Raw genomic sequence first — 14,706 nt, forward strand, 5'->3', positions numbered from 1 at the left:
TTTTCAAAATTCCTGATTCTCCTAACGTATTGTTATTTAATATTGTCTAACCAAAACCAATATGGGCAAGAGAATTTCGTATATTGGAAACCAAAACTTTAACACTCTTTATAATAATTGGATGTATGTTATTCAACTATAGTTACCTTAATTATGATAGTTATTCAACTTTAATAGTAGTTAAAAAGTGTTACTAAAATAAAAAAATAAAAAATGCTTTTTTAGTATTTAACAATACTGTTTAAGTATTGTTAAAATCATTTAGTCACCATAGTCATCATAATTATAGATACCATAATTTATTCTTATAATTTTCTATTAGTTTTTTTTAACCCTAAGTTTTTAAGTAAAATAAAATAATATTTAATTTTAATATATTATCAATATAAAACAATTTTGGACGTACATCTAATTACGTGACATTATTTCAAAAAAAAATAACTACTATCTTTTACACATTAACTATGTAAAAGGTTTAGGCTTTTCAAAACAATGCACTGATGGCAATAGCAGCTTCGACACAGCATCGCGGCAATGGCAACCACTTCACGGGCAAAGAGAGCGGCAGAATAACGAAGATTAGGGCACACTAGTGGATGCCAGCACAATGTGGCTTGCTAGGGTGGTTAGGACATTGAAATGGTGGCGGAGGTCTCTACGACAGTTAGAGGGGAGGTTGTCGACGGAGGTGGTAGCTGGGTGGAAAGGAGAGAGGTTTGGGGCTTTAGGATTACTTTCAGAAGTGAGAGAGAGAAGACGACAAATTCGATTCAAATAAGTTCATTATCGTCGGATTTATCTGATAATAACTTTGAATGTTTTAAATGAAACGTCACGTTTTGAAATTTGGGCTTACGTTCAATCAATTAGATGAAAAATTCGACAGTAGTAATATTTGACACAAATTTATTTAATTACACACCATATGTCTTCGTCGGAAGTATGGTGAGAATTTACCTACATGACTGTAATGTTTGTGAAAAATAAAAAATTACCGTTGGCATTGCCTTTGCTGATGCTAAATTTGGTAGAAATTTCCCTCTGAATTTTCCTACGGTAACTCTATCAATAGTGGACACGTTTATGGTAATGCAAGACTAGATAGTTAATTTTAGAGTAGACACCTAAGTTGGCTCTTGTTCATTTATTTGAAGGACAAAGCAACCACTGTTTAAAAAAAAGGATATTATTGGTGGATACTATAATGAAAATGGCAAAAATATCTTCTCATGAAGATGCTTTGGTTAAAAGTGTGGTTTATTTATTTAACCACACTTTAAATAAAAACAACACTTTTATAAATATCAAAATCTAATCATACAATCCATCATCCAAAGGTCAAAAAGAAATATACTCATATGAAGACAATTATGCCATCTTCATTGTAATATCCACCATTTCGGTTTTTAAAACAATTATTTTCGAACAATAAATTCCTCATGTTAAGAAATTTATTAAATAATAACGAAAATTAGTATTGTGAAGGTTTTATTTGTAATTTGTGCTGATTTTAAACCCTATAAAATTCTTTCCAACAATAGGACGAACTACCATCACTACATTAATTTGTCATCATCATTGCTATAACAAAAGGATCATTTGTTATTATTTAACATATTTTTTACCAAAATGCTGGTATTGTCTCAAAATAATTTTGTTAAAGGTTGAAATGTCTCAATTTTTGGATAGAGATTGCTTTATCTTTTCAAAAAAAATGGACAAAAATTAAATTGAATATTCACTCTTAATTTTAACTTATTGCTTATATTCTTAAAACAAAAATAAGACGACTGTATGTACATCAAAATAGAGAATAACTAACGTTGTTATATTTATTTATATATAACTCAAAAAATACTTAGGAAATAAAAGTTGACAGCATCACTAGTTCTAGTTTCTTTTGTTTATTAGATTTCATTATACAATACATAAAGTAAAACTTCATATTCGTAGTTAGTAATAAGGAAAAGTATATGTAACCAACTAATAATCAGCCAAGAAAGGAACAATATAATTAATTATAATTAGTTTTATTAATTTATAATTTAATTTGTTTTTTAAATTATTGTTGACCACGTTTAAAACATGAAGGAAGATACGTTCTTTGATCATTCATTAGAGGGTTAAGTATGATTTTGGTCCCTAAGATAGGGGCTGAAAATTAATTTCGTCCCTCGGCTTTTTTTTGCTCAAAAATGGTCCCCAAAGTTTCAGTTTATTGTAAAATGGTCTTTCGGACAAAAATACCCCTCTCTCTCTCTCCTCTTCTTCCTCAACCAGAAACAGAAGCAGAATCCGAAATGCAGGCAGAGGAGGAGCAGCGGCGTGGAGCGGCGGCGGCGTGGAGCTGTTGCGACGGCGACCTTCCCTCTTCCCCCTTTCCCCTCTTCCCGAAACAACACCCCCTCCCCCGTCTCGGCAGCGCTGTGTTTTCTCCCACCACCACCATCAGAACCCATCATCATCATCATCATCATCATCATCATCATCATCATCAGAAAAACAGCACCTAAACCACCAGAATAAAACCACCACTAACACCAGAACCCACAACCACCACATCATCATCATCATCATCATCATCATCATCATCATCATCATCAGAAATCCACAACAATATTCCACAACAAATTTCAACAACAACAATATTCCACAACAAATTTAAAAAAAAAATCCAAAAATTTCACAAACAAATCAAGTTCACAGAAGAAGAAGAAAGAAGAAGAAGAAGAATTGGTGGTGCAGTGGTGCGCCGGAAGAAGAAAAAGAAGAAGAAGAAGAAGAAGAAGAAGATGGTAGAGGCGGATGGTGGTGGTGCGGCAGGGGCGATGGTGCGGTGGAAGAAGAAGAAGAAGAAGAAGAAGAAGAAGAAGAAGAAGAAGAAGAAGAAGAAGAAGGCTTTTTTCTTTTTTTATTTATTTATTTTATATTTATTTTATTTTATAATTTTTTAATAAAGGGTAATTTGGTAATAAAAAAATATAATTGATAAAAAGGACGATTTTAAAACAAACTGAAACTTTGGGGACCATTTTCGAGCAAAAAAAAGCCGAGGGACGAAATTAATTTTCAGCCCCTACCTTAGGGACCAAAATCATACTTAACCCTTCATTAGTTGGTTCCATATAACTAATTATTTTTATTAATACGTAACACATAAAACATAAAAATTATATCCAAAACCATCTAATTTACAAGAAAAAGAAACATCCGTGTGCCTATTAGTAGCAACATCCGATTAAAGTCACCGATGCCTCTGGTTTACCAGTTGGCTGATTCTTAGCTTATATTGAGTTGGTTCCCTAGCATTGTTATAGTAATAATCACCAATATTCTTGAGAGAGAACATGTTGAGTTGCACACATTATACATGTTTTCTTCCTTTATAATTCAGTTTTACATTTTTCTTCTCTTTCTTTTTTCGCGATGATTAAGAGAGTCTCAATACCAGAAGGCAAAAAAAGTCAAACTTGACAACCGCATGCGGGAATATTGTCTCTATGGCATTGCCATTAATGATGTACAAATGTAAAATACTTTGCAGTTTGCACCCTACCTTTCACACAATACTTTGGTAGTTAGATTAAGCTTTAATCCGATCCTATCGCAATGTGTTTTTTATTAGTAGGAGTCTAGGAGAGTGTTCCTGAAACTCGAGCTCAAACAATATATTTATACATCAAGAAAGCGTGAAGTGTGTGATAAAAATGACTGAGACTAATCTCACAAGTCACAAAAGTATTGACACGTAAACAAATATTCTCTTAATAAACAGAGTAGAATGCATAAACATGAATGTTTGGTAAAAACCAATGACAAAACTAAGAAAAGTGACTGTTTTGACACTCCAAAGATTTTGAATTCAACGAAACAACTTATGAATTAAAGAAACAAATTTATGACTTCTAAAATATAAAGTAAATTAAAAAAAGCCTACTACACATACAAGTCGTTTTGGCTTACAAGTCTTATAAGTTGGTACAAGCCCAACAAAATACACGCATAAATAAACGCACGTTATTCAACTACTTTCTGTTTCCAAAGCGCGCTACTCACCATGCATTATGAACGACTCTTCTTCTTCTTCTTCCATGAAAACGAGTTTCTTGCCAAATTTGAAGATAATGGAACTTCAGAAATACACCCAAACGATTATAGAAATACACTCAAAGGATTACAGAAATACACCCAAATTTCGTTGAAGTACACCTTATGCATAATTCAGAACTCTTTCTCTTTCTCCTCCTCATCTTCTGCTGCTTCTTCTTTTTCAAAAACGATTTCAGAGCTTGATATCAAAAAACAATGGAAGTCGAGAATAACAAAGAAAGAAAACAGAGAAAAAAGCACGTAAATGAAGAAGGAGAAAGAGAAGGCAAGAAACGAAAGTAAAGAAGAAGAAGAAGAGGAAGAGGAAGAAGAACGTACAGCAAGAAGAAGAAGAAGATGCAGTGAAAACGCGCAGTAACGGTTCGAAATGCATTAATATAAATGACTTGTAAAGACTTGTATAAAAAAACGCTTGTATGTAGAGAATACACCAACTCTTAATTCTTTGTTGTTGCCATAAATATGGCTGCCAACATGGCAAGAAATACAAACACATAATTTTCTTAATTTCTGTTTAAACTTATAATACAAAATTCAATTACTCCAAAAAATGAGTGCAAATAAACCAGATCATCAACTTGTCCAGATTTTGAAGGGGACAACTTCACTTCACCCTCTCTTTCTTCCCTCTTTCTCAACCCAAAAAACATTACAATAAAAAAGGATTCTCATTATGTTCCCTCTTTATTTTCTTGCCAAACCCAATTGTTGTGTTACATTTCTATAACTTAAAGGTTTATGCCTAACCAGATTCAACCTAATCTTGGTAGAATTATGTGCAGCATCCACATTGTTATTATTACATCTCAAATAACATAACTCTAATGGTGTAGCCAATGCAAGTTGATGTCAGCTTGGACCACCTCTATCTTAAGACCATTAAGGGTGGTTTTCAAGTCTTCCCATAATTCCTTGGTCTCTTCATCACATATCACATCCCTTAAGTTACCAAGGTCCATTATTGAGGATGGCAACTCACTTAAATTGGAGCAACCTCTCACATTAAGCTTTCGCAAACTGCATAACTCGCCCACTTTCTCTGGCAAATTACTAATGCTTATGCATTCAGAGATGTCGAGAAGTTTCAAGTTACGAAGCCTGGTGATTGATTCTGGCAACTCTGCTAAACTGGCACATGAACTAACCCTTAATGATTCCAAATTTACCAAGTTTTTTATTCCTTCAGGAAGTTGAGAAAGCTTATGACACTTTGTTATGCTTAGCTTCTTTAAGGAGACAATATTGGAGATCCCATTAGGCAGTGCCACCATATTGCAGTAATCAATGTTTATCTCTAATAAACTTGGCAGCATTTCTGAAACTTCTGTAGTGCAATTTTCAAATGCTTCATTCACATTGCACATGAAAAGTGATATCTTCTGCAGATTCTTCAATTGAATTCCAGCCTTGCCAAGGAAAGGAACCGAAACCTTCTCGAATCTGATTCTTTTAAGCTCGGATAGATAACCAAGAAGTTCGGAATTATTTAATTCCATTTGAAAGAAATCATAATTTGATACTATCAAAACCTTTAATTTTCTCATTTTCTTCATGAACATTGGTAAGGTGAACTTTGCAGCTCGAATATTCAACACTAAAGCCTCAACTTCAGATGGCTCCAAGTTGCACCATTCTGTTGCGAATACTTCGTCTGCAAAAGAGGTTAAACTCAAAATCAGTAATCAATAACACAATAATTTTGCGAATTGTTTGTGCATCAAGAAGAAAGAAGCACAAACCGGTTGATATGGATAGTACACGAGCTTTAATGTGATACTCTTTCTCTGTAGTCCACCATTTTGGAAGGTCATTCCCACTAATGTCGAGAATCAGTTTATTCCTCTCTGCCTCTGGTTTTTGGCTAGTTTGAAGGATTGCAAGCTCACGAAGAAGATCATGCTGCATGACATAGTGGTAGCTATAGTCTACTGTCTCACTCTCAACTTTCCTGATCACATGCATGAACAAATCATTGTTACTATATATTATTTTAAACATATCCATTGATGATTCATTTCTTAATTTATAAATACACTTAAACGAAATTCTAGATGAATAAACAAACTGGACAACACATACAAGGAAAGGCATCAATTGTATAAGTTGTACTTTTGAATGTTGAATTTCACATTTTACACATGAAGTTTTTGAAATTTCTTAAGTTCAAACTTAAGTTGATTGACAAGTTTGGTTAACTGTTAAGGGCTAACTCCTAATTCTGTTTCCTAAGCTTAGACTGGTATTCTTCATGGTTGACGAACTCATGAACGAGGAGAATTGTCAAAGACTAGGGTGCGTGCTTTGTTAATCTTGACAAAATAATGATATATTTATTTTCTTTGGAATTTATGATTAGTAAAACAAAAATATTATGTGCACACTAAAAATCAACTACCAAATCAGCCAATATGTATTTATATACAAATACATGTACTGTTTAACTCAGTTTTAATATGTATTTTGTATTTCAACATGTATTCTATACAAGTGGCTGATTTGGTAGCTGATTTTTGGTGTACACGTAGCATAGTTGTTGTCAAAATTGAATGAAATTGCAAGTTGAGTAAGACATTTGTCTTTTTTCGTCTTGTAATGCAGAAAATTCAACTGTTCTGTTTCCAATATATCTGTGTATGAGTATCCATCATACCTTGTGACAACAATATCAGCCAAATTCCAGTTGACTAGTTTATAAATATTCGCTAATGCACTTGTGTCATCGTCGCCATAGAGCTCAGTCCACATATCAACAAGTGCAGCAGCAGGGATCCGTTGGTCTTCGGGGAATAATCCTAGGTCCTGGAAACACTCGATGCCCATAGGATCCAAGAGATCAAAGCATTTTTGGAGACTGTCCAGCACGTCACTGCTAGAATGAAGAACTGAACCACCTCTCGATAATTCTTTGGCCCTTTCTTGCCAAACCACCCGCTGCTGCTGACTGAGTGATCTGCCATTCACTCTAAGCGCCATAGGAGAACCGCTGCAGCCTCTCACTATCTGCAAGTTAGTCCATTTAAATGAAATAAGAAATTCAACCAAGTGTTTTATAGATCAAGAAGAAATAAGAAATGAAAAAGTGGTGTATGAACAAGAAAATGATGTATCATCTATGAAAAAACATTTGATTAGCAATTATTTTTTCTCTAATTCTCAATATAACAATGTAAGAAATTTAAAACAAGCTTCTAGAAAGCATTGAACAGAACCCCTTAACAACATCATCAGGAACATAGAAGCTATAGAAAATTTGTATTCTAAATTATACTGGAGCAACAGAAATTACCTCTTTCACGACATCATCAGGAACATCGGAGCTGCTATGATTTAGAGATGCCGAGTGCTGAAATAGCTTTATGGCATCTGCATCTCCAAGGGGTTTCAAGACAATTGGATTTCCGAATCTTCCGATTACGACTCTTGATGTCACTAGAATCTTGTAATCTTGTATATGGAACTCAAACTTATCAACCAGAGATTCTGATCCCGGCCAAACATCATCCAGTACTAACAATATTGGATTTTTTCTAACCAGCTGATTCAGAAGATTTTCTATTTGGTTAAGCATTTCTTCATCGCTTTGAAACTCGAGTGTCTCATAACCAGTGTGCTGAAATAGTTTCTGCACAATGGTGCTCAACTTGGGCTTTTTTCCAAATGTTACAAAGAAGATGTTGTCGTTGAATTTATCTAGACAAATGTTACAGGTTCAGTAATTTGAAAACTCAACATCTTATAATGGATATTTTTATATAGAAAACTAATTTCAGACTTTCACAGAAGGGGAGAAAACATTGATAGCTCAAATGCCACAAAAATGTATGCTCCAGCATGGTAGTGAAATGAGGTAGCAAAGGTTCAAAATAGTAACATGTTTAGCATTAAATGTTTTTCGGTTATTTCCATATAAGCTCTGGATTTCTTCTAACATATCGGACTTTTTTCGTCTCAAATAGGATTTTCGGTTTTTAAGACAGACATGTGATTTCAACTAAACATATAACTATAAGTCTACAATGATGCATTTGCCTTTGATGAGTAAAATATTTTGCTCCTTCCCTTCTTCTACCACATAATATCTACAACAAGAAAGTGAGGGAACTAAAAGAGTGGAATAGTACAGCCTTAGACAAAAAATAAGTCCGACACTATAATGTGTTGATCAAGGTAGAGAAAATCGAGATTTTATGTTAAATCAAAAAAGTAAATAAAAAACGTAAAACGTAAAATCTTAACAAGATTTAAATCGTAAAATTGTCAGACTTAGTACAAATTTTGTAAAATCGATAAACTCATTTAAAATCGTAATATCGAAAGATTTTAAGAGTTAAATCGAGATTCTAACTACTATGGTGTTGATATATTAAAAATCGATTTATCATAATTTAGATAAGTTGGCTTGTTTTAGCTTAAGATATTTTTTTTACTGTATAATTTTTTTCATACACTAATACAATAATTTTCTTTAAAGCAAATAATAAAAGACAAAAAAAGAAGAGCTTTTTCATTGAAAGTGTAAACTTTTTAAGATTTTTTTATATATTAAACTTACTAAAAAGTCTTTCTGTTTCCTTAATAATAGCAATTAGACTTTTATTTGCTAAACTAAAATAAAGTTTTTCTACTTATATATAGGTATTTTTTACTTTTTAATTAATGAATTTCACTGTCCCTATTAAATCTAAAGCATCTGAATTTCATTGACAAAGGCACAAAGCGACATAATTGAAATCTCAAATACCGTTTGTTAAATGTTACCTTAAACTCCTTTTGTGACTCTTGTTTCTTCCATAAAATTTCTAACTTCTATATTGTAGTAGTACACATGACATGATATTCATTATTCAATACTTGTATTGCTATTTATGCAACTTAGAATATCAGCAATATAGAGTGTAGGATAGTAATCAATAATCATTCATACCCTTAACTTCATCATCCCAGCAAAGCATTTTCGCCAATGTACTCTTCCCGGAACCGCCTGCTCCGGTCACCGTGAGCACCACCGGATGATCACCAATCCGGTCATCCATCAACTTGAGCTTCAACTGCTTCAACGGAACATCAAACCCAACAATAAACGCAGGGGGTTTAGGAGGTGAACACACACCTCTCAATTCAACTCTCTCATTTCTTGGAACCATTTTACTCAATTTCCCAATCTCAACCTGAATTTCCCTAACCCCACCCTGAATATCTCTAACTCCAACCAGCGCCTCCTTCACATCCCTCGTATTAATTGCTTGCAGCTCCAATTTAAAGAACTCGCAAATCGAATCGTAGAGCTCTTCAAGTTCCTCTTGGCGATTCGCTTTACCACAGCAATCCCACCATTGGAGTTTAGAGCACTTGAGAACGAGGATCTTGCCACTCTCCATCCTCTTGATCAACCTCTCTGTTTCCGATTTCGGCCGATCCAGTTTCGCGTCGATGCCTTCTATCTGTTTGATAAAAGGTTTGAGTGATTTCAATGTTGTCTCCAATTTTTCTAACGAGGGTTTAAACTTATCATTTTTCTCCTTGATTTCTATGACAGTATCTAACAGTGCCTCGATTGCGCCGCCAACAAGAGCGTCTATAACCACAGACATATCCAAAACTCTAAATTCAAACTGAATTCACGGGGAAGATTAAGAAATAGGAAGTTGAACTTAACAGTCTTTTTTTATATATATAAAATTTTTGGAAAGCAAGAAGAGGCACACCACACAGTGCAAGTTGCGTTATAAAATTAACAAGTAAGCTTTAATCAAAGGATGCTTTTTTGAGAGATTGCAGATTCGAATCTCCTGTTTTTTTGATAAAAAAAAATGCTTTCTTGAGACGCGGTTAATTTAGAAAGAATCAAATTCTGCCTTCGAATATAGTTCTCACTCGTTTTCGGCAGAATTTTTAATGTGAATGCTATATGTACGGCTACCAACTTTCGAATAACAAGCTTAAAGTGGTCCTCAGCAAAATCATCATTCAAATTCTAATTGCACAAAGAAGTTATAGGATTGGCCGACATGAGTCAGTTCTTAACTTATTTTTCGTTAATGATTTGCTCACTTCACTTGATGACATAGATTATTAATAAGATATGTAATATTATAATTTGGTCACGGATAATGATGCAATAATAAATTCATAAATGATATGTAGTATGATAATATAGATAATAGTACCAATATTATTTGCTCAATGTTAATTTGGTGGTTAATTTTTTTAGTTATAAAAGTTTAAAATGTGTTATGTTAATTATAAAAAAAAATAGTGTGTTTTTTATAGATATAGAGATAATTTTTTTTTTAAATTGAAACTCATAATTCGATGGCTCAGTTTTGTTTTTGAAAACAAAATTTAGGATCAGATTTAGGATAATAGAAAAATTTGAGTCTCAGATTTGTGTGAATTGAAAATTTTTTTAAAGAATAAACAAATTAGTAAGTCAGTTTTGTGAAAAAAAAAATAATAAACCACAAATCTGAGAGTCAGATTTGTGGTATAACAAAAAAAATTAAAATACATAAAATTATACCTCAATTTTATGATTATCCATACAAAAAAAATACACCACTTCTCCACATTATTTAAAAATATCACTACAATCTCAATAATAAAAATAAAAAGTGTAATTTGATATCAGCTGTGGTGTAGAGAATAAAAATGTAGCAGCGGTAACTTGGGCTATAAATATAATGTATTTGGCATTGGTTACAGAACGAGTCAAAATTAATTCAATTCTAGTTTCACATTCTATCAATTACGCCTTTTTCTCTCTGTCTTTTGAAATTATAGAAATTCGTTTCTACAGAATTGATTTGTTGTGTTTATCATGCGAAATTTTTTAAAATCATAATGCCATAAATATACTGAATCGTATCAAATAATATTACGGTGAGTTAGTTATTATTTTTATGAGAATTAAAATATTAAGCAACAATGATTAATTAATTATTTTAATTAGACAATTTAAAAAACAGAGGAACGTAAAAAATAAACATGAACAGCAGCAAAATAATAAATAACAAACAGTAAATGTGAAGACAATAATAATAAAAATGATAAGATTTTAGAAATATTCATTTTTTAAAAAAATCATCTTTATGTTAATTTATTTGAGACATACAAAAATCAATCACAACATATGTTTATAGGTGTGTAACCTCCTCTGTTGATGACAATTGACAAAAGAGGAAAAAATTGGTATAGAAATACTTAATTATTTTGTGATTTTATTTACTGTTTTGGATAATTTGGTTTTATTGTCATGATTATTGTCTGGCTACATCTATTCACTATTGATCAAATTGCAATGTAGTTGTTACTACTTGCTCTTTGCTTTGTTTTAATGCACTTTAATTTTCAGACAGGAGACATCATAGCACATATTCAGGGGAGTTTTAATTTCTGGATTCAGGGAGAGATTTTTTTGCAAATAAAAAAAAAGTTATCCTACTCTTATTTTCGTAAATGCTCTTTATTTTAAATATTGTCATAAAAAAAATATGGTTGAGTTTAGAAAAAAAATAAATTTAGCTAATATAACTAATATATTAGTTCAATTTAGCTAATATATTTAGAAAAATAATAGAAAAATAAAAATAAAAATTAAACTGTCTTAATAATTATTTTTAGGGTAAAGTATTAAATTGGTCCTTTATGTTTAGACGTAATTCTATTTTAGTCCTTAAGGTTTAAAGTGTCCTATTTGCATCCAAAAAAGTTTCATTTAGCATCAATTTAGTCCCACCATGGGGTTAAAGTTAAATAATTAACAGAATGTCCTACATAACAACCGTAGAAGACAAAATCGATAATCTGGAGAACAAGTACCACCTCTAGAGGCACAAAATCAATCGTTGATGTATCAATACATTTATTTATCATTCTCTTTAGTTCTATAGAAAACAATTTATTTATATTATAAGAAAAATAATAAATAAATGTATTGATGCATTAACGGTTGATTTTGTGGATTTGGAACTTGTACTTGTTTTCCAGATTATCAATTTTATTCTTGTACTGTTGTTACGTTAATTATTTAACTTTGACCTCATGTGGGACTAAATTGATACTAAATAAAACTTTTTTGGATTTAAATAAGATACTTTAAACATTAAAGACTAAAACAGAATTATACCCAAACATAAGGAACCAATTTAGTAATTTATCCTTATTTTTAAAAAACAACAAAACTCTCAACAAAAAAAAATTTATTAATTCTAATTGATTTTGAATAGATAAATAAGTAGTTTAACATATATACTATGTAGACTTATTCTGTTAATACTAATAAAAAATATTAACAAAAGAACTAATCAATCTTATAAAAATAAAAATTAAAAATAAAAAAAATATTTTTGTTAAAAACATCTTTGTTTTTGGAAATAATTATATGAGCCATTTAAATTTTTTCTCTTGTGAATATTGTATAATAAATGCAACAGCTCATGCAGTCTAAAGCTAATGTAGACCATATATTGGAGAACCATATAGACACATGCGTGGAGTGAAGAGTGAAACTTCCAAAATCATCATCTTGTTACGCGATTGACGCCCAATCCATCATGCAAGTGGGGCAATCCGTGTGGTACCCAGTAAACTCTTTTTGCTTCTTCTGCTGCATTGCCTACGCTACATATATAACATGCATTTTTTTTTTTTCTCGGGTAATCTTACGGTGCTGATTTTTTTTTTTCAGCATCTGTTGAAATGAATTGGACATAATATATAAGAAACGTGTATTAATTTCGATGTGACTGGAGAAATATTAACGAAACCAAAATATCAGTGGATAGAATGTTTATCAAAGTATAGCAAAGTAATTATGTCAGGTAATGTATTAATTTAAAGGTTTAATTTTTTATAAGAATTGAATTAATTTTTTTGTTTTCGTTGGACTTTTTTATTATTAGATACATTGGATTGGTAATGTAAAGAATTGATCCAAACATAATAATAATAATAATAATAATAATAATAATAATAATAATAATAATAAATCAACTTGGATTGGTCGAGTGGTCAGCTCACTTGTCCGCAAATAAATATCGAAGATTCGAATCCTTAAATAGAGCTTCGATTCATGACGGATTAGTCCTTAACCTGTCGAGATGAGAAATATCGTGGGCAATAAAAAAATAATAATATACCTCCAAGTAGGGGTGGCAATATGTACCCTATCCGCGGGTACCCAACCCGATCCCACCCGATCGAGTAGGTTGCCAACCCGATTCGCAGCAGGTAGGGTAGGGTGCGGGTAGGGTTTTCGTGTGGGTCGGGTAGGGTGCGGGTTGAGCCTCAACCCTACCCGACCAACCCGCACCCTATATATGTATATATTATATACTTATATAAAAATATGTTTTAAGTGGATGTTGAATCAAAGACCTCTCACTAAATGCAAAAGATCCTTAATTATTAAAAGAAGATCATTAATTGATCATTTAATAAATTTTTTTACATAAAAGTCAGTTCTATTTTAAATTATCATCAAGTTATCTAATAATATTGCATCTTTTTTTGTAACCCGCGGGTAGGGTCGGGTACCCGCAGATTAAGAGCGGATAGGATTAGGGTTGAGATATTCTCAACCCCGGATAGGGTAGGGTTGAGTTTATATAAAAATCTCAATTCGCGGGTAGAATTAGAGTTGACTCCAAACCCTACCCTACCCTACCCTATCCATTACCACCCCTACCTCCAAAAGTGTTCCAACTTCTTTTTATGAAGTGAGCAACAAAAAAAAAATCTATTATCACTCGTCCCTCAAAAATATTTATTTTCGTATCTCATTTTTTGTTTCATCCATTATTTTTTATGTTATTTTTAATATATAAGTATTTAATGTCTATACAAAAATTTGATTCTAAATATATATTTTTTGAATTTGTAATATAAATAATAATCTTTATATTTTACTATTTTCATTTTTTATATTCATACAACTATAAATTATTATTATAAATCTTAAATACAAATTTTATTTTTGGTGATGATCATTTTTTGTGTCGTTCAAATATTTTATTTTTTATGTGATATTAACATGCGTATGTCTAATGTGTTTAGATTTTTTATGTTGATAAGAAAAAAAATTCTATTTTTGGTGCTTAATATTATTTAGTTCATGTTAATAAAAAGTTATATTTTTATATTTTTTGTTGAATATTTAATTTATGGCGTCAATAATAATAATAATTAAAAAGGCTTGATATATTTAATTTTAAATATTGCATTTTATTGTCCATGCTAATAATGAAATTTTTTATTTTTAGATTTTAATTTTTTATGTTAATAATTAATTAAATTATATTCAGGAATTAAAATATTATTATCTGGTATGCTTTTTTTGTATTAAATATGCTATCGTAAATAAAGTTAAATTATATTCAAAAATTAGAAAGGAAAAATAATTTTGGTTAGTATTTTGTAATTTGATGATTTTGATCTTTTGTTTTTTATAAAAAATTTGAAGAGTTCAGTAAATACAAAGTAATTAATAATGAATCATTAAAAATTTAAAAGATAGTGAATTTGTGAGAAAATAAAAAATATATATATATATATTGAATTTAAAAATAAGGATAGTTTATATTAATAAATTGATTGGAG

General features: G+C 31.2%; 1 protein-coding gene across 1 annotated transcript; it reads right to left on the minus strand.

Moving 5' to 3' along the window:
• Positions 1–4,608: 4,608 nt before the first annotated feature.
• On the minus strand, positions 4,609–9,812 carry LOC107484291 (probable disease resistance protein At5g66900). The gene is made up of 5 exons (XM_016105141.3): positions 9,035–9,812; positions 7,397–7,800; positions 6,761–7,110; positions 5,850–6,058; positions 4,609–5,761 (listed from the first exon to the last, which is right to left on the minus strand). Exons 1-5 carry the CDS (start codon positions 9,699–9,701, stop codon positions 4,932–4,934), a joined length of 2,460 nt encoding a protein of 819 aa, XP_015960627.1. The 5' UTR covers positions 9,702–9,812; the 3' UTR covers positions 4,609–4,931.
• Between the last annotated feature and the right edge of the window lie 4,894 nt (positions 9,813–14,706).

The sequence above is a fragment of the Arachis duranensis genome, chromosome 1 (assembly GCF_000817695.3).
Source record: "Arachis duranensis cultivar V14167 chromosome 1, aradu.V14167.gnm2.J7QH, whole genome shotgun sequence".
Lineage (NCBI taxonomy): Eukaryota > Viridiplantae > Streptophyta > Magnoliopsida > Fabales > Fabaceae > Arachis > Arachis duranensis.

What these genes read in the sequence shown, in the direction of transcription:
- LOC107484291 (XM_016105141.3), bottom strand. Translation starts at nt 9,701, where the DNA reads ATGTCTGTGGTTATAGACGCTCTTGTTGGCGGCGCAATCGAGGCACTG. An exon ending in CTGATGATGTCGTGAAAGAG is followed by an intron (nt 7,111 to 7,396) that starts GTAATTTCTGTT and finishes ACTAACTTGCAG; the next exon opens with ATAGTGAGAGGCTGCAGCGG. An exon ending in GCTGATATTGTTGTCACAAG is followed by an intron (nt 6,059 to 6,760) that starts GTATGATGGATA and finishes GCATGTGATCAG; the next exon opens with GAAAGTTGAGAGTGAGACAG.